General features: G+C 48.4%; 1 protein-coding gene across 14 annotated transcripts in view, besides 1 other annotated feature; it reads right to left on the bottom strand.

Annotated features, from left to right (window-relative positions):
• The window catches only part of Tanc1 (tetratricopeptide repeat, ankyrin repeat and coiled-coil containing 1), a 234393-nt gene that overhangs the window by 9469 nt on the left and 198746 nt on the right, over nucleotides 1-26178 (bottom strand). For all 14 annotated transcript variants that reach the window (XM_017319203.2, XM_030251967.1, XM_017319205.2 and 11 more), the window contains 6 exons: nucleotides 21191-21427; nucleotides 19075-19260; nucleotides 16460-16538; nucleotides 3476-3609; nucleotides 2041-2164; nucleotides 1178-1353 (listed from right to left, as the gene is read on the bottom strand). In XM_017319203.2, coding sequence (XP_017174692.1) covers nucleotides 1178-1353; nucleotides 2041-2164; nucleotides 3476-3609; nucleotides 16460-16538; nucleotides 19075-19260; nucleotides 21191-21427 — 936 coding nt within the window. The remainder of the gene's footprint in view (nucleotides 1-1177; nucleotides 1354-2040; nucleotides 2165-3475; nucleotides 3610-16459; nucleotides 16539-19074; nucleotides 19261-21190; nucleotides 21428-26178) is intronic.
• Nucleotides 7384-7972: an enhancer, noted in NCBI's record as "VISTA enhancer mm282". NCBI's record gives its function as "enhancer in: heart[4/5]" and the evidence as "EXISTENCE:transgenic organism evidence [ECO:0001131][PMID:17130149]".

Here is a 26178-nt window from a genome sequence, read left to right as displayed (position 1 = left end):
AGCTCTGGCTTGTTCCAGACACACAGATCCACACAGTCTGAGGTTGTGTGCTGGTGGGGTGTCCTTAGGAAGTTAAAAACAGAACAACAGCCAAGGACCGTGGTATACACCTGCCTGCCATCAGAGTATTTGGGAGGTGGAGGCAGGAAGATTAGGAGAGCAAGGCCAACCTTGGCTACAGTCTCTACAGCCTGGGCTATGTGAGACCTTATTTTTAAAAACCCAAAGGATTACCATATGATCTGGCAAGTGCATTTCTGAGCATTTTCATAGCGAAAAAGATTGAGTGGTATCTTTTAAGAGATATTTATTTGTCCAGTGGTATTTCTACTGATGGATGGACAGACAAATAAAGCCCCAGCCCAGGTCACTGCCTTTCCACGACACAGCATGTGTCTCTCCGGGCCATCCTCTTGTCAAGACACATGCCACTATAAAAGCAGAGTCCCTAGTAGCTCTACAATGCCGGTCACTCAGGTCTGGGATGTGCAGCCTGATAAAGGCATGGTGTCTGCCCTGAAAATCCTAATTTATCAATTAAAATCATAACTAAAAATAATTTAAAACAATTAGTATATTATAATCTATCTTTTTGCTTAAATAATGCATTTTCTTAGGTGAAAGTGGTTTCTGAATGACCTATGGAGGAATTTTATTTATATGCAGCTCATGATAAGATAAGACCACGAACAGGGCAAACATGCCTCCTTCCATGTCTGCAGTATATGTAGGGTAGTACTTTTAGGCTTTTAAGAGTACATGAAGGCTGGAGAGATGGCTCAGAGGTTAAGAGCACTGGCTGCTCTTTTAGAGGTCCTGAGTTCAATTCCTACTACCCATATGGTGAATCAAAACCATCTGTAATGAGATCTGATGCCCTCTTCTGGCACGCAGGCATATGCACACATGCAGGCAGAACGTTGTATACATAATAAATAACTACGTCTTTAAAAAAGAGCACATTAAAATCTTGACTAATAGTCTTGGACTGAACTGCACCTACAGAATTATAGATAATTGAAAAGATCCCATATACCATGTGGGCAAGAGTATATACACACACACAGTCCATGTCAGACACAACTTTGCAGGGCGCTATGAACCAACTTCCATGCTGACCCATCCTGCACACAGGAGGAAGTGCACACACCAGAAGCGAACATCCATCAGTACTCACAGTCTCTGCATCACCATAGAAAGCGGCCAGGTCCAAGGGAGTACGGCCGTTTTTGTCTGTCTGGTCTATCTCTGCTCCTTCTTCGACCAGGTACTGGACCACTGCCCTGTGACCCTTCAGACAAGCCCAGCTCAATGCTGACAGGCCCTCTTTGTCCAGGGAAGAAAGAGCAGCACCTGAGGGAAGGGAAGAGTCCATTTATAACTGGTTGGCAGACATGAAGATGCCTTAAAGAGACACTTGGGTCTCCCAATCTACTCTCAGACTGCTGAACAGTAGATCCTAAAGAATAGAAATTTATCCAAGAATCTCATGCCCAGAGAACAAAAAGCACCAGGCAGGGGGAGAACTTGTCTCCCAAAAGAGATTTCGGAGTTTTAACAACTTGTTGGAGCTCCTAACAGGACAAGATGGAAGTCCAGACTCTGATGGATCAAAGGCAGGTGGGACCACACCTTTAACAGTACTGCTTAGATGCACTTATCCTTGCCCTTGAGTCAAATATATTTCACTTCAGGACTCCAAAGATGGACTTGAAGCTTCCAGATCTTCGTCCCTCTTCCCATTGAGTAAATCTCCCTTGCCTTTCTACTTTTAATTCGGTTCTTTTAAACGGCATACTGAAGAGGGGTGTACGTTGCCCCAAGACTAATAACACATTCACAGAACATGAATAAACCTGGGCTGCTGAGGGTCCCACGTGTTAACCTGAGCAGGTCTGCAGAGCTGATGGCAGAGGGTCCTCACCAAAGTTGGACCATCAGCCCCTGGGCTGCATCATACCTTAGAAAACATCTAACCGGGGAGCCAAAAGTACAAAGTTCTTCCTGCAAGAGAAGCCAGCGCACTGCAGCATGCCATACCTTTTGAGAGGAGGAATTCCACGGTGCTCAGGTGTCCCTCACAGGAAGCCACCATGAGAGGTGTTCGACCCTGCTTGTCACTCAGGTTCACGTCGCAGCCGCGATCCAAAAGCAATCGGACAACCTGAAGAAGCACCGAGAATAATCAGCACTGAGAAGCCCGTCTCCACACCACAGCCGCTTTCTCCATCTCTCCCACCAGCGGCGTGATGCGTGGGGCTCAAGCGATCTTTCTACTGCATTCACTTCAACAAAACCTTCTTCTATGTATCTTTCAGTTATTAAGTGTACGAGAATCACGTATCAGGGAGAAACAGTAGTGAGACATGCCAGTCACAACAGGTGATGACAGGACAGCCACTGGGGGAGAGGAATGTTCCAAATTGGTCCTGAGGAGAAGCACAGCGCCCTGAGTATCTGGGGTTCTGCAGCGATAGATCCAACCAGTTACACTCAGTCTGTAGATGGAATGCAAATACTGTGCCGTTCTAAGAGAATCGAGCTTCCTCAGACTTGACATCTGCAGGTAATGCTGAGAGGGGAACTACCGTTACGAGAGAAGGGTCTAAGGCTGGAGAGTGACTCTGAACCCTTGGTTACATGCTTTGCTAAGATGCAGCACGAGGGGTGGCTTGTCCTCAGAGGACAACTGTCAGCAAAATTCCAGCATCAGCAATGTGCTTATGCCACACATGCTACTAACAGTTGGGGAGAAAGATCAGAAACTCAGGAAGGAGTCCGATGTACTCCTTGTGCTGGAGGGAGCCATTTTATCCGCTGGGTCAGCCTGGAGGTTGCCTGGGCACATTCCCTGCATGTTACATTGCCAGAGTGGCAGAGGTGGCACCATCCCAGGTTCTCACATTATTCACCAGCAAACTCCTCCCACCTTCCCCGTGAGTTAGGAAACACTGAGACAGGCAGAGGGTTAGATGCTATTACAGACGCTATTCTATAATGAGTGAGTGGTCTTGAAGTTGTTTGTGTGCACGATCCAAGCGTCACAGGGTACTGAGTGCGGGCAGAGATGTGGTCATTGTTTCAAAACAAAGGAAGAAGCTGCTGGACAATGATGCCCTGTTCCCTTGAATTCAAGATGGTGTAAGAATGGCTAGTCCAAGAAGAACTCCCATGGCAGCCCTCTTTCAGTGTACGAACACACTACAAAAATAACAGCGGCAGACACGCTGCCACAGTGAACCCTCTACCACTGCAGTCTAGTCCTCTTGGAGTTAAGGGAACCACTGTGCCTCTGGCACGGCTTTCAGTCCATCTTGCTGGCTGTACATGTCTGTCATGCTGGCCTCTGAGAAGCAGTCACAAGGACATGGGAGGAAGGCAGGGAGGAGAAAGAGCCTCATGGGCCACAGGTGGTCTCAACAGTGAACCCCATCCCCACCCACCGCTCCTGAAGCATCCAGGGGCCCCTGGGTACCTGCCAATGGCCTTGGCGGGCGGCACAAAACAGAGGGGGAACCCCTCTCCTGTTGGCCCGAGACACGGCAGCTCCACGCTCCAGCAGCAGCTCGCAGATCTCCACCTTTCCTCTCCCAGCAGCGGCCGTCAGGGCTAGACAGGGACGGAAGAGGGGACTGTCAGTAGGGCCTCGAGTGCCTTATCACCTCCAGTGCTTGTGCCCTTGCCCTTTTAATCAGGGTGGGTTCTGTGATCGCCGGGATCCATTGAGCACAGCGGCAGTACACTAATGTCAAGCCCTGGGTCTCTGGAAATGGGCAGTTTGCACTGCGCTGGAAGCCAGCCCCTAAGTTGTGAGGAAGACTGAAGATCTCTGGGGTGAGACCCACGAGGACCAAGCTGAGGCCACCTGGACTTGACAGCCTAGTGGACAGCCAGCACTGTTGGGCCAGCCATGTGTCAGCTGTCCTAGGTAGGCCTCCAACTCAAGTCAAGCTATACCAGCTAGAGCCATGAGGGCAAAGACACCTTAGCAGGCCGTACCATGCTCTGTTTAAACCACAGATTCACTAAGTATATCACTGGCAGACTAGTGCTATACTGAAAGCTGGCCTCTTAGCCTTAAGTGCAAGTCCACTCAGTGAAATGCAATTATCGAGGGGCTGGAGATATGCCCCCCAGTTCAGTTCCCAGCACATACATTAAGCTGCTCACCAACTACCTGTAACTCCAGCTCCAGAGGACCTAACACCCTTCCCTGGCCTCCAGAGCCCCCTCATTCCTGTGGTATGCACATATAAAAACATAAACAAAAATCAAAAGCTTTTTCAAATAAAAAAAATTACTGAGACAATCAAAAGCACCCATCATTCCTGCTTTGCCGGAATGTAAAACTTTTTCTTAAAAAAAAATTTTTTTTTTTTAAATTATAGTGAGTTCACTGTCACTCCCCTCAGACACACCAGAAGAGGACATCAGATCCCATCACAGATGGTTGTGAGCCACCATGTGGTTGCTGGGATTTGAACTCAGGACCTCTGGAAGAGCAGTCAGTGCTCTTAACCACTGAGTCATCTCTCTAGCCCATAAAACCTCTTTTAACAAGTTAAAATCCCATATCATAAGAGAAAAAAATAAGGTGCGGGGTGGATGCCTCTTGGGTGTGGTGTGGAGTGCAGCTCCAGCGGGAAAGAGTGCTCACGTGACTGTCAGTGCCTCCCCTCCCCTCACCTCCATCCTGGCTTTTGCCTTGTCACGTGTCCAAGAAAAGACAATAGCAGGTGCCAGTGACAACCCTTGCCCTTTTAATCAGGGTGGGTTCTGTGATCGCTGGGATCCATTGAGCACAGCGGCAGTACACTAATGTCAAGCCCTGTAGGGCAGCATGGCTCTGAGCCGCACAGGATAGATGCTCCCTAGAAGGGAGTGACCTGCTGCCAGGAGGAGGAAGCAGCTTAAGCCTGTGGTGCCATTCCCGTGCCTCCTTGGAAGACTGTTTTTAAATATATCCTTAATTTCCAGCTTCCAGAAGACAGCAGTATCCCCACGATCGGGGGGTGGGGCGGTTGGGGAAGAGGTGGACTTCTCAGCTACAAATGGGAAACAGCAGAAACAAACCCTTCACAAAAGCAAGGCGGTGCCCGTGATCATATGAAAGTGCCCGGCCTCCTCAGCAGCCGATGCAACTGAGAGATGCACGAGGGGTCACCCACTCCTCACTGGTGGGAATGACGGCAGGAGACAGCAGTTGGGAGTCAGATCGGGTGAATGCACACTTGTGTGGCAGTGTTCCTCACGAGGCCTCAAGCCGGACACTACCCACACTGCTGTCAGTAGTGGGAGACGCCAGCGAACAATGTTATCATAGGGTGGGAAATTCACACATCTATGAAAATACATGCCCCACACCTAAACACAACTTGACAACACAACAGACCCATCTTACATGCTTGACTCAGTGAGTAAAAGCCCACACTGCAAGAGCAGTCTGGAGAAGGGACCTTGAACGCTCCTTTTGGAGAGAGTGGGACCCAAGATCTGCCTCCTCATCAGAGCTAGGGATATGGTGACGAGAACCTCGGACACCTGTGATCAAGGAGGCTGCTTCCCATACACTTGCATGCGTGGACCTGTCTCTCCAGGCCCCTCCCACACAGCTGCCTGATGCCTGCTCCTCCTGGGGCCTTCTATAAATACTATGCCACCAGGGTTGGCTCCTAAACCTCTGCCCATAACTACTCCAGCTTCCCTTATACATGGCCCTGGTGACTGAGGTTAACCATGACACAGACAGATGGACTAACGACAGACAGGCAGACAGAAGACAGAGACACAGACACTGCAGACCAGACAGCTGGTTCTGAGAGTGCTAATATCACCCGAGTCCCATCCCAGCCTTGTGCAGGGAGTAAGGAGCAAGGCAGGAGCCGTGGGACGGAGCAGATTACCAGGAAGACTCATCTCGGGGGCCTAGCATCTAAAGCCCAGGAAGACAGCAGGAACAGGCAGCCCCTCTTTCCAGAAAGACAAGCCGGTTCTCATGGTATTTCTGGTCCCAAGCCCCTGAGCATGAATGTGGACCCTACAGTCGGCACTGTCCATCTTTCAGTAGCTTCCCCTCTCGCTGGGGAGGTGAGGGGCATTCTGCTGGCCTGGTCCCACCAGACCACTCTCGCTCAGTGTGAGTTCCTCCTCACTCAGTGACAACACCTTCTTCTCTCTCAGGAAGTAGGTCAGCACACCTCTCCAGGAAAACGTGTTCAAGGGACTCTGTTCTAACTGACCTCAAGTCTCTTGATTTTGCAGCGGACAGCACAGAAGGAGCAAGTCAGGGGACCGGAGGAGGCAGCAGATTGAAAGCTGACACCAGCCTTTTCAGGCCTGACCATGAGGACGCATAGGCTGACATCTGCTGGCTGTCAACGTGTTCCACAAACAAAGCACAGCACACCCTAAGGGCACTGTTTCGGCATCAGTGGTAGAACGCTGCTCCAGGAAGTAGCACTGGACCCTTTCCGCTCTCCAAGGAAGTGGTAGAGCTAGCCTCAGTCCCTGTAAGAAGCCAGGCAGGAACTACAGGCTCTAGCACAAGTATACGGCACCCACACCTGCCTCTGGCAGAAAGAGAAGCTATACTGAGATGCTCAGATGTCCTAAGAAGCGCTGAGTATGGACGAGCTGCTCCGCTTTATGTGGGAAGCTGATGTCCCTGTGGGAACCCTCCCTTGATAGACATCTCCTCTGTTTAGGGAGGATCAGGTATGGATTCACTGGAGAACCTCACACGTGTGGCCTCGCCCATGTTACCTGTCTCTGTCTCACAGCCTATGCAGAGGCTGAGTCCGAAGCTTGGGCCTGTGCAGTCCCTGTGAGCCATGCTCATTTCTCTGTCATGTGCACCTCTGCCTCAAGGAGAGCAACACTGGTGTGCATGGCTCCAGCTGACGTGCCTTTCATTACAAAAGTCTGTCCCTCCCCTAGGGGTTCTGAAGGATATAAAAATTGTTTTGTTTTCTTCTCCTATAATATACGTTATCTCAACTGATCTTGCAGGAGCCCTCAAGTGGGCCATAAAAGACCTGGGTGCCAGCTGCTGCTCTGGAACTCTCCTCCACTCAGGGACTCTCCTCCTCTTTCCATGGCTGGACCCAAGCAGGAGGAGAAAGAAATCAGGGGTGCACACATGTGTCTGCACACCGAGACCTAGGAGTCCCCGGAAAGAGACAAGTCCGGTCTTGCATTTGAGACTGGATGGTCCACCTACTCAACACTCCCCCCTCTCATTTAGTGAAGGGGCTTCACCACTGAGAAACGGGGTGCCTTTAAGTCGGAATCTGGAATCTCTGCTGCAGCTGCTGCTGAAGTCTTGACAGTAACACATCAGACAGCCCTGCGCTAAAAATAGGATTCGTGTGTTTCACCAGCCAGCAGAGAAGCCGGACGTTGGAGCAGCTGACAAGCTGACAAGCGTGCCCGCCCTGCCAGGCCTGGCGACGGGGTCAGATTCCCACCTTCTTCTTTCTCCACAGCCAGATTTGATTTGCTGTGTGCTTGTTAGTGCAGACCTGCTGTGGGGGGGGGGGGGGCGATTAAGAACCTGTCAGCGCAGGTCCACTCTGCTCAGCCTCAAACCAGATCAGGTTCTATACAGGAATTCCTAAGGAGACACTGCTGATGACAGACACTGGAGCACTGGCTTCCTCTTCTACCCAGAGTGAGTATTTTTAGCTCCATCACCAAACTCCCCAGGCGAGGATGCATCTCAAGTTTCCACAGAGGTGAGGATTTCAGGATACCACATTCCCATATTCGGAAGCATGGAGGGCTACAACAAACAAACTCAAAACAAGCTATGCTCAGGAATTCCAACCATCCTGCTGAGAAAGCCAACCTTGGCCCCAGCTCTAATGAGGGTCAGTGAACTTGGCTTCATCAGACAAAAAAGGAGTGGGGGCAGGGGTGGGGTGTGAAAGGCAGGACCAGGGTGGGAAAGAGGACATTGCTGCTTTGTGTTTGGCCAATAAAACACAAGGACACGTGAAAGGAAAGGCCCCAGTCCCTGTGAACACGAGGCACTGAAGCCAGGCACAAGTGCTTTTACTTGGCAATCGCTTAACAAGATATCATCTGTGTGATTGAATTAAAAAAAAAACAAAAAAAACAAAAAAAAAAAACCAAAAGCAAGCACATCCCCTCCCTATCCTGACAATCCTGAGTGATTTCACCTTGGCAGCGCTGTCTTCTGAGCACGAGCAGATTCGTCCCGGCAGATGTTCATTTTAGGAAAAACCTAACTGACACTTAGCCATCCGAGCTCACTGAAAACATCACGGAGAAACACTCCTTGGCACCATAAAATGGATCATTTGGCAGAATCCTTTACATATTGAAGTTCTCCGGGCAAAGATTTGATTTTAAAAAAAGAAACAACTCTCAACTGTCAGCTTGCTGGGAACACAGTCATCTCATCACAGACAAGGCTGTTTATGAAGTGTTCTAACAGAGCTGTCACTCAAGCACACACAGGGTGGGCCCCTGCAGTGGTCCAGGGCTTGCGGATGAGAACCAGGGATGCTGCCCCGAGGGTAAGAACCAGGGATGCTGCCCCGAGGGTGAGAACCAGGGATGCTGCCCTGAGGGTGAGAACCAGGGATGCTGCCCCGAGGGTGAGAACCAGGGATGCTGCCCTGAGGGTGAGAACCAGGGATGCTGCCCTGAGGGTGAGAACCAGGGATGCACCTTACTTGCTTCTCAGACCTGACGTGGAGGCTTGGAGGGAAGGTGATAGAGACCACTCCTCCAAGCCAGATAACTACCTTTTACATATTACCTATGGAAAATGCCAACTGCCCTTCATGAACACCCCTGAGCTCTTAAGCAAGAGCCTGCACCTGCTGCTATACACACTTCCTCTGGCCATGAGGTCATCGTCAGCAGAACAGCCCAGTTTTGTTTAGATGTGTGTGTTTGTTTGTGCAATTTATTTCCATGTTATGTCGGCTTTTCCCATTTATATATATATAAAAAGGAAGGCAGCAGTTAGAAGTAAACAGTGGGGGCGGGGTCTCAGAAAGGCCACCTCATTGTGGCCGGGTTAGAAGCCAGTAGATTAGGAGAATTTGTTTTGTGATCTAGGGCAAGAGGTAGAACTTTGTGTAGCTCAGTTCCTTTAACCTCACGCAAGTGTACTAGACAGCGGTCTCCTATGTGCTCCTTGAGGTTAAATAGAACCTACCCTGTGGTATTCTGCAGTGCTCAGCGGCTGACAGATGTTCAAGAGCTGTTACATGCAGCTAGACTTATGATAAGTTATTACTACTACTAAGATATTAAGTAATATAACAAATGTCATCCCTCCAGCCCCACATACACAACTCCTGGGGGTGCACGTGCTAGCTAGTCTTATCTGTTCCCAGAAAAGCTCACCAGCTTGCCTGGGACCACGAAGTTAGAGAGTGGATGCCACCTGAGTTCCTGGCTCCTTCACTGCTGCCTCTAGGAGGTCTCTTCTAAAGACACTGAATTCACAAACAACGACATGTGGATGTCTTTAGAAGGAAAAGACCAGAACAAGATCCTGTGCCCCCCAAAGGGCTACCAAGCTCTCCCACAGACAGTATGAACAGCGTGCAATGGCTGTGTTCCCTTCTCACTCTGGCCATGGGGCTCCTGAGACCAGAACAGCAGAACATCTTACGAGCACATCAGTACCAATGTGTTGCACGCACATCTGGATCTGAGTCCTGCCCCACTTTTGACCCTATTCTGATATTATTTCAACTATGCCTTGGGAGCATCGGGAACATAACATCCTAAGGCACAGATGACATTATTCCTATCTCATAAACACCTTGCTCCTCTAACACCTGAACGAAGACCACAGCTCTGAACAGCTGTCACTCCCAAAGCACGCTGAGAGTGTTCACACTTCGGATAGATTCAGCTATCTGCCAAGACACCAAAGGCGTGCCTAAGGTCACCGAGGCCATGAAAACAAGTATCATGGTCTGTCTTTCTCTCCCTGATATCTCAGCACAAGATGAGGTGGACAGAGTCCTGTGGAGGGCATCACAGTGGGTGTCCGAGGAAAGGCAGGAAGGCATGTCACATTTCTAGGTCAGTGTTTCACATTCTCAACAGACCCCAGAGAGTACTGGACACATGCCTTTTCTCTAGTCTCTCACCTGGTCATGTGCTATGGGGGGAACAAAGAAAGGGTGAGTGTCCCAAATCCTCAAAGCCAAACTGTGAAACTCTTCAAAAATGCCTGCTTAACTATGCTCCAAGTTTTCAACTTAGAACATTGCTAGTTATGAAAACACCCATATACTCTGGAAAACTCACAAGTTTGAAAAATTTTTTGGTCCCAAGCATTTTAAGTAAATACACACACTTATGTGTGTATTTAAAAAACCTGAATGTGTTTTTTTGTATCCATGAAACCATTTCATACACAACTCCTGGGGGGCACGTGCTAGCTAGTCTTATCTGTTCCCAGAAAAGCTCACCAGCTTGCCTGGGACCACGAAGTAAGAGAGTGGAAAGATGGCTCAGTGGTTAAGAACACTGACTGCTCTCCAGAGGTCCTGAGTTCAATTTCCAGCAACCACATGGTGGCTCACAACCATCTGTAGTAGGATCTGATGCACTTTTCTGGTGTGTCTGAAGAGAACAACAGTGTATTCACATAAAATAAATAAATAAGTCTTAAACAAAACAAAACAAAACAAAACAAAACAAAACCAAACCCTGAATGTCGTAAGGACCAAATTGAACACAGCAAGGTTAAAATATAAATTCTTACTAAAAGCTCTCCAATCTACCTAAAGACCAAAGATAAAATAAAAATGAACAAGCAGTCATTAGTAAATAATAAGGCACTCTACTCCGTTCTTTGAGGCCTGAGGTAGCCATGGGTAAACCTAGACTTCCATGGCGCCCTAAACCTTAGATATTAGTTCAAAAGCCACAGAACAGAAAGGAAAATGAGTCCACAGAGTCAGGAGGGACACTTAAATTACAAAGGATGAAATGCTTTCTCAGCTCTGTGACCTTGTGTGCAGGTAGGTATACGCATCCAGCCTACCCTACAACTGGAGGCCTGGAGAACACAGCACCCCTCTGACAGGGCGATACTTTGGACAGAGGTGGCCACATTCTGCCCAGGAAGAGCCAACAGTGAGTAGGACTAGGAAGCTTGTGCCCGCCCACACTCCCCAACCCAAATCTCTCATTCCACTGACAGAAGAGAAAACTTGGCTCACCTTAGGAACAGCTTTGGCGGTGGGAGCCAATTACTTACAATAGCCAAACTCACTTGTAAATTTTCACCAACAAAAATAGCACTGATTCAAAACAAAAGACCTGACACTTTACACAGAGCAGTCAGTCAGTCTTAACCTACTTTGATGGGACATGCTGGGACACCCCTTTTCAGTAACTAGGAAAGCACAGCCCCCAGAGGCATCTATCATCCTATAGTCACAAAGCCCAGGACCAAGTCAATATACAACAGCTTGCTGGAGGGCAGGCAAGGATCAGGAGAGGGCGATGTTATAGAGACAAGGGGGAGAAAGTGTGCAGGGACCATGGCTATACTACACCAGGGAGCGATACACTCAGCAGCTGGCAGCAGCACTCACCCCTTGTGCCCCCCCCCCCCACACACACATACACAGAGCTATGAATCCAACATGGCAGGCCAGGACTATCACCAAACAAAATCGTGTCACTTGTCTCTCTCGCACTATCCCTATCTACCAAGTGCTTCTCATTCCACAAAATGAACATCCTCGGCCTTAAAGCTGTAAAGCTTTCTTTTGTTTTCGACGTTCTCACTTGGTCAATACCCAACACAGCAAGTCCTAGATGAGCCCAATACTGTCCACTCCTCTGCTCAGTAGCCACAGGTAGAACTGATAGCACAAGTGGCCAACACCTCTACCCTGGAGAAACTCCCAGGACAGCATTAGGCAAAGCAGTCACACGAGAGTGAGAAACACAGGAATTCCTGGGCTCGGGAAGCCCACAGTGTGTACACCACAGCTGATCCTGATGAAACAGCTCGACAGTCTGTGGAAACAGTCTCTGCAGACCAGGCAGATGGGAGCCATGGTGGAGAAGTCCTTGCTCTCAGAGAGCAGGCTGCAAAGTGAGAACCCTATTTCCATCTAAACAGAAGCAGGGTGCAGACTCAGGCTGGACCGAAGCCTGGTGCTGGGAACATGGTCTGTCAGTTCCCACAGCATCGTATTAGGTCGCCAGTGAAGTGTCCCTGGTTGTCTCGGCTTGGGTTGATCCACATCAAACACTGATGTGGAAACAGTAACTCAATTCAGTTGGGACTCTGTGGGAGCCGGGGCTGACTCGTCATGGCTGTGGAATGCTGAGGCAGATAATCCAGGCATCTGATGGGCTCCCGCCATGTTTCAGGCTGCCCAGAACTGTGGGATGATCCTCATCTGACAGTCTGTGGGTGGTACAGTGGTGGCCTCACTGGCGGTGCCATTTCTGCTAACAGGTCGGGACTCACTCTCCTCTGAAGACGAGGAGAGGAGAGAAAGGAAGAGGAGACAAGGAAGGAGGCGTGGGGAAAGGAAGGCAGTGGCTCAGTGCTATTGCAACCACAGAACTAACTCACTTTGAAGGGCTTGTCTCTAAACACCGCCCAGACAAGCAGCAGCAGCAGCTCTGTGAAAAGGAAGGGTTTCTAAGTAAAGCCCTCTGCTCCCCAAATCAGCAGGTACTTAGGAGTTTTCTAAAACATGTGGGTTCATCCCAGTGCTCAGACTAAACACGGTTTTAGATGAAAGTCTCTGGAACCTGCAATAAAGCTCTTGCTCTTCTGAGCCAGCTCTTCCTGATGACACATGAGGACACATCAGTTCAAGCACTAAGGATCATCCATGCCTCCTCCTCTCGGCTACCCCTCCCCATCAGGTCTCTCCCTGGCCTTTCTGGTTGAGAGCGGGCGTCACTTCAGACATCCTCCTGCTTTCAATCAGTAGGAGTCATGATGCCCAGACGTGGATGCTGTGAAGCGGGTGCACAGACCCTGCATGGGTCTGTCCCGACGACAGTGAGGAAGTACCTAGTGCAGGAGCTGGTGCTCGCCTCTCAGCATCGCACGCCAGTGATGGCAGATGCGGAGTGCCAGACAGCACAGAGACACTGCACCCTTCAAAGCTGGGTGGGTATGCCTGAAACAGATGTGGAAACCGCCTTGACAACCCCCCCCCCCCCCAGCCAGCCAGGATCTTAAAGCCAAGTTGTTTACAGCTAGATCTACACGGAGAAGACTTGTAAACAGATAGATACAAGGGTTCCAGGAGAAAGAATGAGTGCATTCTCCATATAAAGCTCCCGTTGTTCCTCTACCTTCCCACACCCTGCACAAGGAGCCATTCTCTGGACCCTGGCCTATCTTGTGGCCAACACACAAGGATCTGGGATGTTCTGGACACAAAGCACTGTTGAGAACACTCAAGAATGAGGACCAGGGGCTGGAGCCATGGCTCAGTGGTTAAAAGCACTGACTGCTCTTCTAGAGGTCCTGAGTTCAATTCCCAGCAATTACATGGTAGCTCACAACCATCTGTAATGGAATCTGATACCCTCTTCTGGTGTATCTGAAGACAGCTATAGTGTACTCATATACATAAAATAAATAAGCCGGGCAGTGGTGGCGCATGCCTTTAATCCCAGCACTTGGGAGGCAGAGGCAGGTGGATTTCTGAGTTCGAGGCCAGCCTGGTCTACAGAGTGAGTTCCAGGACAGCCAGGGCTAATACAGAGAAACCCTGTCTCGAAAAACCAAAATAAAATAAAATAAATAATTCTTAAAAACAAAAACAAAAAAGAATGAGAACCAGGCAAAGCCACTGACCAAGCAACCACTCTCACTGCTGAGAATTCCTACTGTGATGAGGACCAGACAACATGTGGGGAGCACTACCCTACAGTCGCTAAGGAAAGGCCAGGCCCTGATGCTTAGAAGAAGCTGGTGATGAAGGCTGTGACCCGATGGCCTGTGAACCACTGTCACTTCAGGGTGTGCTAAGTCAGAACCCTGCTCACCACCCACATTTCTCTCAATTCCACACTTGGAGTCAAGTAATAGACCCCAATGGTCAAATCCGAAGTACAGCTCTCAGCATCCAGCCAGCACACGTGCAGTCAGGCCCAAAATCTGCTGATATTCTCTCCTCTAAGTTGTGCCTTGTGAGGTGTCAGGCTGTTCACCTGACATGGGCAGCTGTGGCAGGCAGAAAGGTTCAGGGCTGCGGTCATCAGGGATGAAGGAAGCACGGGACTCTTGGAGGGCTGCTGTGGCTCTCTAAGCCCGATGGACAGCTGGCCCGGCCTTTACTTACTTTAAATGTTGTATTTTCAAATCCTCTCAATCAATAAAACTCTTGACTTCTGGGCCTGGTGGTGAACGCCTACATAATTCTGACAGTTAAAGGGTGAGGTAGGAAGACTGCACAAGTCAGAGGCTAGCTTGTCCTTCACAGTGAATTCCAGGCCAGCCAAATCTGTCTCAAACAATGAGGACAGGTCAATCCCTGCCCTCAGCTTCTTGCCTATCCCCCACCTCTCCAACTTCAAAGGTCCGGGACTGCTTGGAGTGTGAGCCCCAAGTTCCAACCAGAACTTCAGCCAATCCACCAACCACTGGGCCCTGGGGCAAGATTTGCACTGATCCAAACCCTACTTGAGAGATTCCTAGAGCCAGTGTGTTTCCTACTCTGGGGCATCCTCACTAGACAAAACCCTAGCATGGAGAAGGGGAGGTGGGAACAAATGCCCACCTCTCACCAAGGAGCCATTTGCAACCAACCAATAGCTGCTGGAAGAGGGATAACCTGTTTTCTTCAGTGGAGTGACACTGGGCCTGTCAACCACAGTCTCCATTGGCCAACACTATTGGATGTGTGTGTGTGTGTGTGTGTGTGTGTGTGTGTGTGTGTGTGTGCTTTGTGTTGCTTTTTGTTTCTTGAGAGACTGAATGAGAATGATGAAGTTGGTGAGGGAGAGTTCTGGGCAGGGAAGGAGAGTATGGTCAAGATACTGTATGAAATTCTCAAAAAATAAATGAAAGAAAGAACCCCCCCCCCAAAAATAAAAAACCTCTTGGCTGATTAAATACACCCAAATCCCTACTGATGATGATAAGAACTGTTTTCCAGGTCACAGCGTCTGTCTTTTCACCAGACCCCCGGACAGTTGGAAAGAGATGAAATCTGTGACCAAGCTCAGTGCTTAGAATCTGGTGAGTCTGATGGGAACACATCTCAAGCCAATACCTAGATGAGATCCTGAAGCTGGGAGCTCAGCCCCATTAGCCTAGACTTCCGGCTCTCAGAATCTACGAGATAATAAATGTGGACCTTTCTTTTTTCTTTTTTTAAGTGAGAAGTCTTTAATTTTTCAAGTGTCTCTTCAGACATCAACCAACTGGCAGAATCTCAGTGGGGAAGGGGCTGATCCACACCATCTGGATCTACACTGTCTCTGTAACTCACACCATGGCTCACTCCTCCTCCAGTCCATAGCAAGCCATAGGAAGCCAGCTGATGGTGGCTTCCAAGAGCAGGCCATGTGGCTCTGGAGGGCAGGCCTGCTCTCCCACCAGGAAAATCTCTAAGGTTTCTCTCAAGTGTGAACTAGCTAATAAACTCTCCACACCACCATCTGTTCTGTTAAGAAAATAACCTAGAAGAAGTCAGAAACAAATCTGTGCAATAAATAAATAAATAATAAATAAATAAAGCATCCAAATGCATCACGTATGAAGCCGGGAAAGCACCTTGGTTACATCTGTCGAATGGAAAATTTCAAAGCAGCAGTAACTTCATTAATTTTAATATTAATCTTTTTCCCCACTAAGTCAGGCAGCCCTCCTACCTTGACCAACTGGGAGGGACTCCAGACTGTATTAAGTATTTTAGACGGGTCTGTGAGACCTGAGCTCTGTCCTCATTCCACAAGACACATTGAGTCACACTTTCCCTACTGAGCCATCTTTGATTTGCTTGATGATGGACCTGCTGCCTGGATTCCTTAGCCAGGCTTCAAGGAAGGATCGGGTGGGTTGGGACGTGTGTGAACATGAAGCCTTACTAAGGCATTTCTTTTTTCTTTTTTTTTTTCTTTTTTTTTTTTTTGGTTTTTCAAGACAGGGTTTCTCTGTATAGTGCTGGCTGGCCTTGAACTCAGAAATCCGCCTGCCTCTACCTCCCAAGTGCTGGGATTAAACACGTGTGCCGGTTGCCCTCAAGTGCACGGGGTAACAGCCCGTCTAACTCAAAAGGAGTCCCTTTCACTACTTCCAGAGTTCCACTACTCATTTGGCAAGTTGAAAAGGCTTTAGGCTTCAAATGCCTCGTGACAAAACGAAAACAGGAGTATATGCATCACCAGCCACTCTAAGGCGATCAGGCCACAGCGGGGCTGGGACGTCACGCACGCGGCTGCTGACTACAAACACTGGAAGCATAATTACCTGTTTCTCCCCACAACGTGTCGGTGCCGTTGACTTCGATTTCATGTTCCTCTGCCATTCCCAGCAAGGACTGGACGACCTGTCAGACGTGGCAAGGTGATTTAATGAGCTCTCGGAGCAATGGGTGCTTATTATAGCCCATAGATCAAAGGAAAGAGTGTTGTTTTTTAACCATTATTATCTTGTGCTGTGCAAGTGAAGAAAACATAATGAAAGCCATTTCCCGGCATAATTCGTATGCCATTCACACTTTCACTGGGGAGAATTAAAAAATACAACAATCTCAGGGAATTGCAGCAACTCTGTTCAGGATTAGCAGGTACTCAGAATTCTAATGAATTCCAACATGACCCAAATATGCCAATGTAATCAACAAAGGACCCAGCAGATCACATAAAGTGCAGTTTCTGCATAAGTCACCATTAGGCCATTCTTCACAAGGAAAGAAAACAGGGTGCGATTTTCTTTTAACAGTGAAATTTTTCTTTCAGTACTGTCCAGGTGATTTTTCTCCTGACAGCTCTGTTCCTCTCCCTTCTGAGCATCTTCCTGTTAAAAAGCAGAGCAGGTCCCAAGCTGGAGGCAGGAGAGCTGAAGTATCTGTACCCGCTAGACCAGAGCCTGCAGCATCCCGAGTGACAGGCGACTGGGACAAAGCCATTCTCCAGGCTCCCAATCCATACTGTTTACAGTATGCTGACTGGGTCTAATCCGAGGATGCGCCAAGCTCCGTAAATAGCAGGAGGAAATCACAGGCCTTGAAATGGAGCAATTCTGTGGGTGTACAGTCTGCTGCTTACCTGGCACAACCACAGCATTCTTAGGATTGGACAGGAGGCATCAGGATCTAAGGAGGGAGTAAGAGGGAGGGGCAGCAAGGGAGGTTGTGGACTCGAAGATGGAGGAAGCAGCCTTAGCTGGAAGGCAGTGGCTTCTAGAAGCTAGCAAAGCCATAAAGGCCCTTCTGGGAGCGTTCAGAGAGAAGCCTGACCTGTGCTCATCTCAGTTTTAGATTTCTGATTAAGTGTGTGCAGAACATTTGGGCATTTACTCTGATGGTGATAGGAAATCGTACCCTCTTCGGGACTTTGATTCTAGAATTCCTAGCCTCTAGCACTTCTGCTTGAACTGGTTATTGGTTGTGCCAAGGCAGGCTCTGCTCAGTGTTCTCCAGGCCAGCTCCTGAGTGGGGCACAGGACTTAAAAACAGAATCAATTCCATACACAGGGCATGTGCACCATGTGTGGGTGTGTGTGTGTACCGTGTATGTGTGTGCATCATGCGTGTATCATGTGTGTGTGTGCACCATGTGTGGGTGTGCACCGAGCGTGTGTGTGTGTATGTATCATGTGTGGGTGTGCACCGTGTATGTGTATGTGTGTATGTGTGTGTGTGTATCATGTGTGGGTATGCACTGTGTGTGGGTGTGCACCATGTGTGTGTATCATGTGTGTGTGTGTGCACCGTGTGTGTATGTGTGTGTGTATTGTGTGTGTGCACCGCACCGTGTGTGGGCATGCATCATGTGTATCGTGTGTGTGTGTGTACCGTGTGTGGGCGTGCATCGTGTGTGTGTGTGTGTGTGTGCACGTGCGCGCATCATGTGTGGGTGTGCATGTGCTCATGTCCTCCCAGAGATGACTGTTCTCATGTTGAAGCCACAGATTGAGACTGGAGAACAAGACAGAGAGCATGGTGGCCCATGCCTGTGACTCCAGCACTTGGGAGGTAGAAGCAGGAATATCCAGAGTTACAGAGACTAGACTATTTGAGGTCTTGTTTAAAAAAAAAACTAAGACAAATACAAGAGGAAAATGTCTGCGTTTTCAGATATGTGTACTTAGCACTATCATTTATGCATGCCAAATATTAGCCAGCCAGCGATACATGCTTATATGTTTATCTGCCATCATGTGTAAGTGCCAAGTGCCAGCCAGCCAGCTTGGCGTTCAAATTTCAGTCATTTTGGGGAAAGAATATTTCCAAACACTGGCACCTCCAATTGCTCAAAGATCACAAAGAGTGAGGAAACACCCGCAAAATGGGAGCAAACGTTATTATGTTCACAGCCAAGGCAGAGAACCAGGCCAGCTGAAGATGATTAAACCTCCAAACCTAGAGCAGTGACATCCAGGAAGAAACAGAGCATGGAATCTCTGCTTCGGTGTAGCAACTTCAAATAATGAGCATTCATTCTCACGGGCTCTAAAAACACCCAAGCTTGAGTTTTAAAAACCCTTCAAATACTCAGGAATGATTTCAGAACTAGGGTTCCATGTGATTGTAGTCTAAAGGCTATATATATAGGGACAAAAGAAGGAACTGAAGGGACCGGGAGGGAAGAGCCAGGTAAAGGAAGAGCAAACAGGAGAGGAAGTGAGAGCGGGAGAGACTGAACAGCCAGCAGGGCTCCTGAGGAGAGCATTTCATCCCCCACCTTGGTCACAGCCAGGACAGCAGCACTAGAAGCACTCCATTGGTCAGGGTCAACAGCAACTTTCTGAAATCTCCATTCCCTTTTGTTGCCTGTGGCTCTCAACTTAGAAGGCTGTGACCAAACAACTGGGCCGCAAAGCCTCATGTCTCGGGAAGGAACCCCCACGGCCCCACTCACCGAGCTGTGGCCCATGCTGGCGGCGGCTGTCAGTGCCTGCTGCAGGGCTTGGCTCTTCCTCAGGGTGCCAGGCTGGGGAGGGCCTGCCGACCACTCACAGTTCAGCAGGTACTGGAGAATGTCACTGTGGCCCCTCAGTGCGCTGTGGACGAGTGCACACTGGCCCTTCTTATCCAAGTGGTCCACCTGGGGGCACAAGTCGGGGAAAGGTAACGGTGAGCATCCTTTTACTCTGGGAGCACACACATGTGCCCTGAAGGCTACATGCAAATTCACGCTACTGCAGAAGAGCAAGGGTTCACATTCCAACTTGTCTTTCTGGACAGCTCTGAACCTGTGACTCCTTTCACTGGGATAAGAACACTAATCCATGCCTCAGGTTCCCTTGGCAGGACTAGTAACCACAAGACAGTCTCCTCACTCAGGCATCTCGCAGCAGACTACATAAAGCTCACAGACTGAACCCTCAGACAAAGCCCTATGCTTCCCAGTGGGACACTAAGATGAAGTATTTTCAGATGTTGAGATGGGAGGGAGGTTGGTCACTAAACCAGGGAGCCAAAGAAAGGAAGGGACTTATAGAATAGAACATTGATCTATAGGAAGGACAGAAAGGAAAACATACAGGGAGGCATCTTGGCTTTTATTATAAAGGAAAGACACAAGTTGGGGGTGCCAGGGAGTTAGAAGAAATGTGTGAGTGCCGCATGTCTCCTAAAGGCCTGATGCTTGCAGGCACCCCTGAATTCCTTATCTAAGCAAAGGAGTCCCAGGACTGAAAAAGAGCCCAAAGCCCAGCTCTGACATGTTTGTTTGCAAAATTAGGGGCATGCTGCCTCATAACTTGGACTCTGCAAGAGTCCCCAACATGACAGCTAGCCTCTTGCTGCAAGCTCTCAGATATGACAGAGGAAGAACTGCTGGACTCAGAAGAAAGCTAAGAGATAGCTGGTATCCAGAAATTGGGGCAAATGCCACATAGCAATAAGGCTTTATTTCAAACACCAGAGCTGAGGTTCATGTGTCCCAAATGCTGGACTTATAACATTTCTGTACCTACTATAAGCCTAAATTAACTAACTAGGCAAAAGACAACAAACAGTGCTTTATCGACTGTCACTCAACAGGCTCGCTTGCCTGTGAAATGCATATAACGCTTATATTAAGCTAAAGAGGGCTTATGCTGAGCTCAGCATTCATCTCACTTCATTGTAGCAGACAGTTATCTAATGGTAACAGCAAGAGGTTGGTAGAAGGCTCCTGGGGTCATGGGATTCCAACAGACAGAGAGAGGCCCAGTGTTCCAGAAGGGAAAAGGAAAGATGACATTAGGCAGCTTCCACAACTCAAGCTCAGGACCTCTAAGAACCAGAGAACTCACAGGATTGTTTTAAAACAATAACGAAATGGAATAGAACAAGAAGGGGACATGAAACATGAAGTATTTCACCAGGGCAGGCAAGACTGCTCATCAGGGAGAGGCACCTGCTGCTAGGTTTGATTCCCAGAATCCATGCAGTAGAAGGAAAGAATCAACTCCCTCCAGTGCACTGGTTTCTGAACTCCTCATATGCCACATAGCGCATGCATATATATGTATGTATGTATGAGTGTGTGTGTGTGTGTGTGTGTGTGTGTGTGTGTGTGTATACACACACACACACACACACACACACACACATCCCACACACGCACAAGCACACACAAAATGTAGGAAAAAGACTTTTGAAAAAACATCTTCCAAATAATTATGATGCCATGTTAGATTCTAGAATAAATTCAGGATAGTGCAACACATGTGTATCTTCACCAGTAGGAACTGCTCAAGTTCCTCTAAGTGATGGAAAACAGAACACGTGGCCAGTAGCTGGGAATCTGCCTCGTACAACATCCAATAAAGCAATGGCATAGGCATATGTGGCCACCATTCCCTCCTGGGGCTCCCAGTCAGACACTGAATCTTCTACACTGATTCTATAATTTCTCAAGTCACTGCATGAAGCCCATGAAGCCTGCCTGGCCCAGGGGCCAACAATCCCAGTAATGACAGGAAGATATTTCCCACCCTCTCAGACACCCTGTTGTCACCCTCCAGGTCAAAACCGCTGCTGCTTACCCTTGCCCCCTTCTTGATGAGCAGACACACCAGCTTCATGTGGCCGGCAGCAGCTGCGTAGCACAGTGCGTTCATACCGTTCTCCGACATCCCATCCAGGCAGGCGCCAAATTCCAGAAGGAGAGTGACAACTTCTTCATGGCCAAGGTGAGACTGGACGCACAGGATGGGGGCATTGTTTAACACTTCTGTCCTGTAGTTCACGTTGGCCCCTCCCAAAATCAGGAGCCGGCTCACCTGTTGGGCAATGTTCCCCCGGCAAGATTAATATCTCATATGTATGTTAGTTTTAACACATCGGAGAAGCAGGAAGTATCTGCAATCTTCCTGTTTTATCCTACTGGACCTCAGGCTTGAGACATACCAGCAGGAAATGCACACACACTCACACACACTCACACACGTGCATCTTCACTAGTGGAAACCTGACCAGCAGGAAATGCACACACACTCACACACGTGCATCTTCACTAGTAGGAACCTGACAAGTTTCTCCAAATCATGGGAAAGAACAGAACATCATTGTGACGCAGCAAACCCACTTCTGGGGCTACATCCAAAATGAAAGCAGAATCCTGAAGAAATGTGAGACACATTCACATCAACACCATTCACCAAGCTGAGACGTGAAGCCAACCTAGGGCCCCACAGCAGACACGTAGACAGAGATGGACATGCCACCAGTGCAGAACTCAGGCTTAGAAAGGAACTCACCCGCGGGATGCTACAGCAGAGATTAATATAAAAAAATACGTTAAATAAACAGGAAGACCAAGACCACATGACTCTATTAAGGATGTAGCCACAGTGGTCACATGAGACTATTAAGGATGCAGCCTCAGTGATCAAACAGGACATAAGCTGAGCACAGCTCCCAGACCATGGACAGTGGAAAGAAGAGTGTCTAATGGCTAACGAGATTGACCAAATGAAAAGTATTAGAGATTTACAACATTAAATGTGAATATACTTCACTGAACTGAACACTTAAAAATGATTTAGGTGTTATATTTTCTACTATGGACTCTTAGTTCATCACAAGTGAAAACAAATGTTTTTAAAAAGATTTATTTATTATTATATGTAAGTACACTGTAGCTGTCTTCAGACATACCAGAAGAGGGCGTCAGATCTCATTACAGATGGTTGTAAGCCACCATGTGGTTGTTGGGATTTGAACTCGGGACCTTTGGAAGAGCACTCTTAACCACTGAGCCATCTCACCAGCCCCAACAAAATGTTTTTATACGCACAGTACCCCCTCCTCCCTCGTCCCCTACACTGGGTGGTGGGTTTTTTTTAAACGTATTTATTTATTTATTTAGACTTTACGTGTGTGGATGTTTTGCCTGCATGTGTGTCCGTGCCATCATGACATGCACATCTGGTGCACACACAGGTCAGAAGAGCGCATCAGGTCCCCTATAACCGGACTATATGAGCTACCACATAGGTGCTGGGAACTGAACCCAGGGACTTTACCAGGGGAACAAGTGCTCTTGACCTCTGAGCTCTCTCTCTAGCCCCTGGGTGGCACATTTTTAATGATTTCCAGCGAACACTGGTATTATTACTGTAGGGGCTAGACCTGACCAGCCACCAAATAGAAAAAATTCATCATTTTAACAATGAAATGATAAGCAAGGATTAAATCCTTAATGAGATAAAGCCAAAAGGAAACACGAATAGTCCCTTCTCTCGACAAGGAAGAGAGAAAGCACAGCAATGTCGCATGTCCTGAGGACCGTCAGCACAGCACACTGACGACAGCACAGCACACTGACAGCATGCCCTCTGCCACTCACACTGACTGCTGCACACAGCACGGCCTTGGATAGCAGGGGGCGTTTCTGATCTGCACATATTAAAATGAAATCACTGAACAGACGGACATTTCTAGCCACACTAATCTCCTTCCCATCTCCAGATTGTGAGGAAAAATCCCATGGTACTTTCACACCTAGCGGGTCCCTTTCAACAGCTCCACTCCAATCGGCATCCGTCCAACCCTGCCCTGGGAGATCCTCAAGGCTGACGGTTAGATGCAGGAAACCTCAGAGACCTGGATCTGACTGGAGTCGATCGGGGATCATAAGTTACAGGCAAGAGATGGGCAACATAAAAATTCTGGGTAGTTTAGTGCCCTGTCCATAGAGCAGCAGATGGAATATTTACAAATTATTACAGGAGATTATTACTATCAGTAGGGAAACTACAGCCCTCGATGGCATCTGGACATGGTAGAACCTAAAGTATGAAATGTTCAGATGTCTCCATTGCTGCTTAAGCTTGGAGTCCACAAGACAGCCTCACATACACACACACACACACACACCCGCCCAGTGTTCTCTCTTACACTGTTTGCAGGGCCATCCCTCCAGTGCAGGTCCCCCTGCCCCAGCAACTCTGAACAGACCCCGCTGTCTTGGATGCTTGTGCCACAGACAGCAAAGGCTGTTTATTATGGGTCTCTACTCAACACAGACCCGCAAAGTGAAATCCCCGACCTACTTCATGCACACTCCACTAGGGCATAGACTCCAAGCCCTCTTCATCTCTCAACATGTTCTTGTATTCTTAGCTCACTGCACTCAATGGACATTGGCCCTGGAACAGAAGTTCACAGAGAAGAGATGCAGGAAAAAGCTCTTCCATGGTCAGGGACCACACATACGCTAGGCTTTTCTCATCACTGGGGCCAATACTTAGTGACAAGAAATGGTAAGCTACACACTTGTAATGAGGGTGCCCTGTCAAGCCATCTGGCCACCCAGGCATCAGCCTGACTGTTTATCTCATTAGAAGGATCATCATAATTGTATAGCCAGACCCAGGTCAACACCAATCCAGTCTCTCCCACTGTGACTATGTATGTGTGTGACTGTGTGTGTGTGTGTGTGTGTGTGTGTGTGTGAGAGAGAATATGTGTGAGTGTGTGTGAGAGTGTGTATGTGTGTGTGAGAGTGTGAGTGTGTATATGTGAAAGAGTGTGTCTGTGTGAGAGTGTGTGTGTGTCTGTGCGACTGTGTGAATGTGAGAGAGTGTGTGTGTGTGTGCATGTGTGAGTGTGTGTGAGAGTGACTGAGAGTGTGAGAGTGTGTGTGAGTGTGTATGTGTGTGTGTATGTGAAAGAGAGTGTGTCTGTGTGAATGTGAGAGAGAGTGAGTGTGTGTGTGAGTGTGTATGTGAAAGAGAGTGTGTCTGTGTCATAGTGTGTGTGAGTGTGTGTGTGTGAGAGTGACTGAGAGTGTGTGTGTGTGAGTGTGTGAATGTGTGTATGTGAAAGAGAGTGTGTCTGTATGAGAGGTGTGTGAGTGTGTCTGTGTGAATGTGAGAGAGTGTGTGTGAGTGTGTGTATATGTGGAAAGAGAGTGTGTTTGTGTGATAGTGTGTGTGAGTGTGTGAATGTGAGAGTGTGTGTGTGTGTGTGCATGTGAGTGTGTGTGAGAGTGAGTGTGTGAGTGTGTATGAGAGTGTGTATCTGTGTGAGTGTATGAGTGAATATGTGTGTGTGTAGAACAGAGGAAAAGGTACTCAGAAATGTGAGAATCTAGCAAACAAGCTGACTGATTCTTACAATACAGTTAAACAGGTTCATCACTCCCTACAACACCACTTGACTCAAGTACAATTAAGTGCAAAGGTATTTAAAAACTGTAAGTTTAAATAAAAACAATGACTTTTTTCTTTAAAAAAAAATCCCTTCTGAATAACTAGATCAGTATGGAAAAAACAAACAACATTATGCTGAAGAAATGCGTGGGTGTTTATAAAGGCCTGGGAAATCAGTTTGAAACAGGATGCATACACATAAATACAAACTCCTAAGGCCCACCACAGGACAAGCAGGAATAGCGTGTGACGATTTTGCTGGCCAACTACACGTTCCCTCCCTATCCTTTCCTGATATACAAGAACCTAAGGGGGGAAAAAAGAGAGGCTAAATGATCTGAATAAGTGACTCTCAAACAGTCTTCATTTTTTAGTGTTCCAGGTCCCTCTAGGATGTGAGCAGTGTCTCCCCACCCTCTCAGCATGGTCTCTTTGGAAACCTTTGGTGGAGATTTGGACTTTCCAGGGCCTGGAGATCTGGCAACCTAGCTTCCCAAGAGAATGGACTTGGCAGGCAGGGCTGTAAAGATACCAGGTGACAAATGCACCCACAGACACACTGGGGCAGGCTTAGAATCAGATCTCCCGCCATCCTCTGTGTCCCCAGCCCTCCACTTCCCAGCTGAAAAATGAGAACAAATGTACCATTGCCAAGGTGGCTGAAAAGATTAAAAATGAGTGTCAAAATAATAACACTCCCTTCCCCACCAAGGAGAGAGGGAGGCAGGGGGAGGGAAGGAAGGAGAGAGGGTGAAGGAAGGAGAGAGAAAGACAGAGACTGACTTAGCACTACACCCAGCATTTCAAGAGTTAAATAAATATATGTAGCTACTGTTACCCGTCACCATTTTGTGGAGTCTTCAGAGGGAGGTCCCTGGAGACCCGTCTCCCACCTACACTGTCTTGTGTGCAGCCCTAGACTATCCACAGCCCAGAGCAGCAGGCTGGCAGCCCTTACATGAGTTACAGCTACCGTCTCAAAGATCCCCAGTGCCTGCAGCCTGGTGCGGTCACAGTTTCCAGAGCTGAGGGGAGCAGCAGTAAAAACAACTCACCTGGGCACATGAGCCATGCCAGGCACGTCCCCAAGGGCTTCCCCTGCCAGCTTCTGACCCCTGGGAGATGCCAGTTTTGTTGTCTCCATTTCAGAGGTGAGGACCCAGAGGCTCTGAGCGGGTAGGGCAAAGATAGCTCAGGACACAAAGCTAATTGCTGTCCCTGGAGCAACAAGGACACACAGCAGGGTTGTAGCAGATACTATGTGGCCATACTATGTGGCCTACAGGAAAGGGGGAGAGGACTCATCCTATACACTCCTGCCCATCTGCAGGAGACTTCAGAGTCTTCACCATGGAAGCTCTCTTTAGCTAACACTC

Source organism: Mus musculus, chromosome 2 (assembly GCF_000001635.26).
Source record: "Mus musculus strain C57BL/6J chromosome 2, GRCm38.p6 C57BL/6J".
NCBI lineage: Eukaryota > Metazoa > Chordata > Mammalia > Rodentia > Muridae > Mus > Mus musculus.
This window is presented reverse-complemented; position numbering and strand designations above follow the sequence as displayed.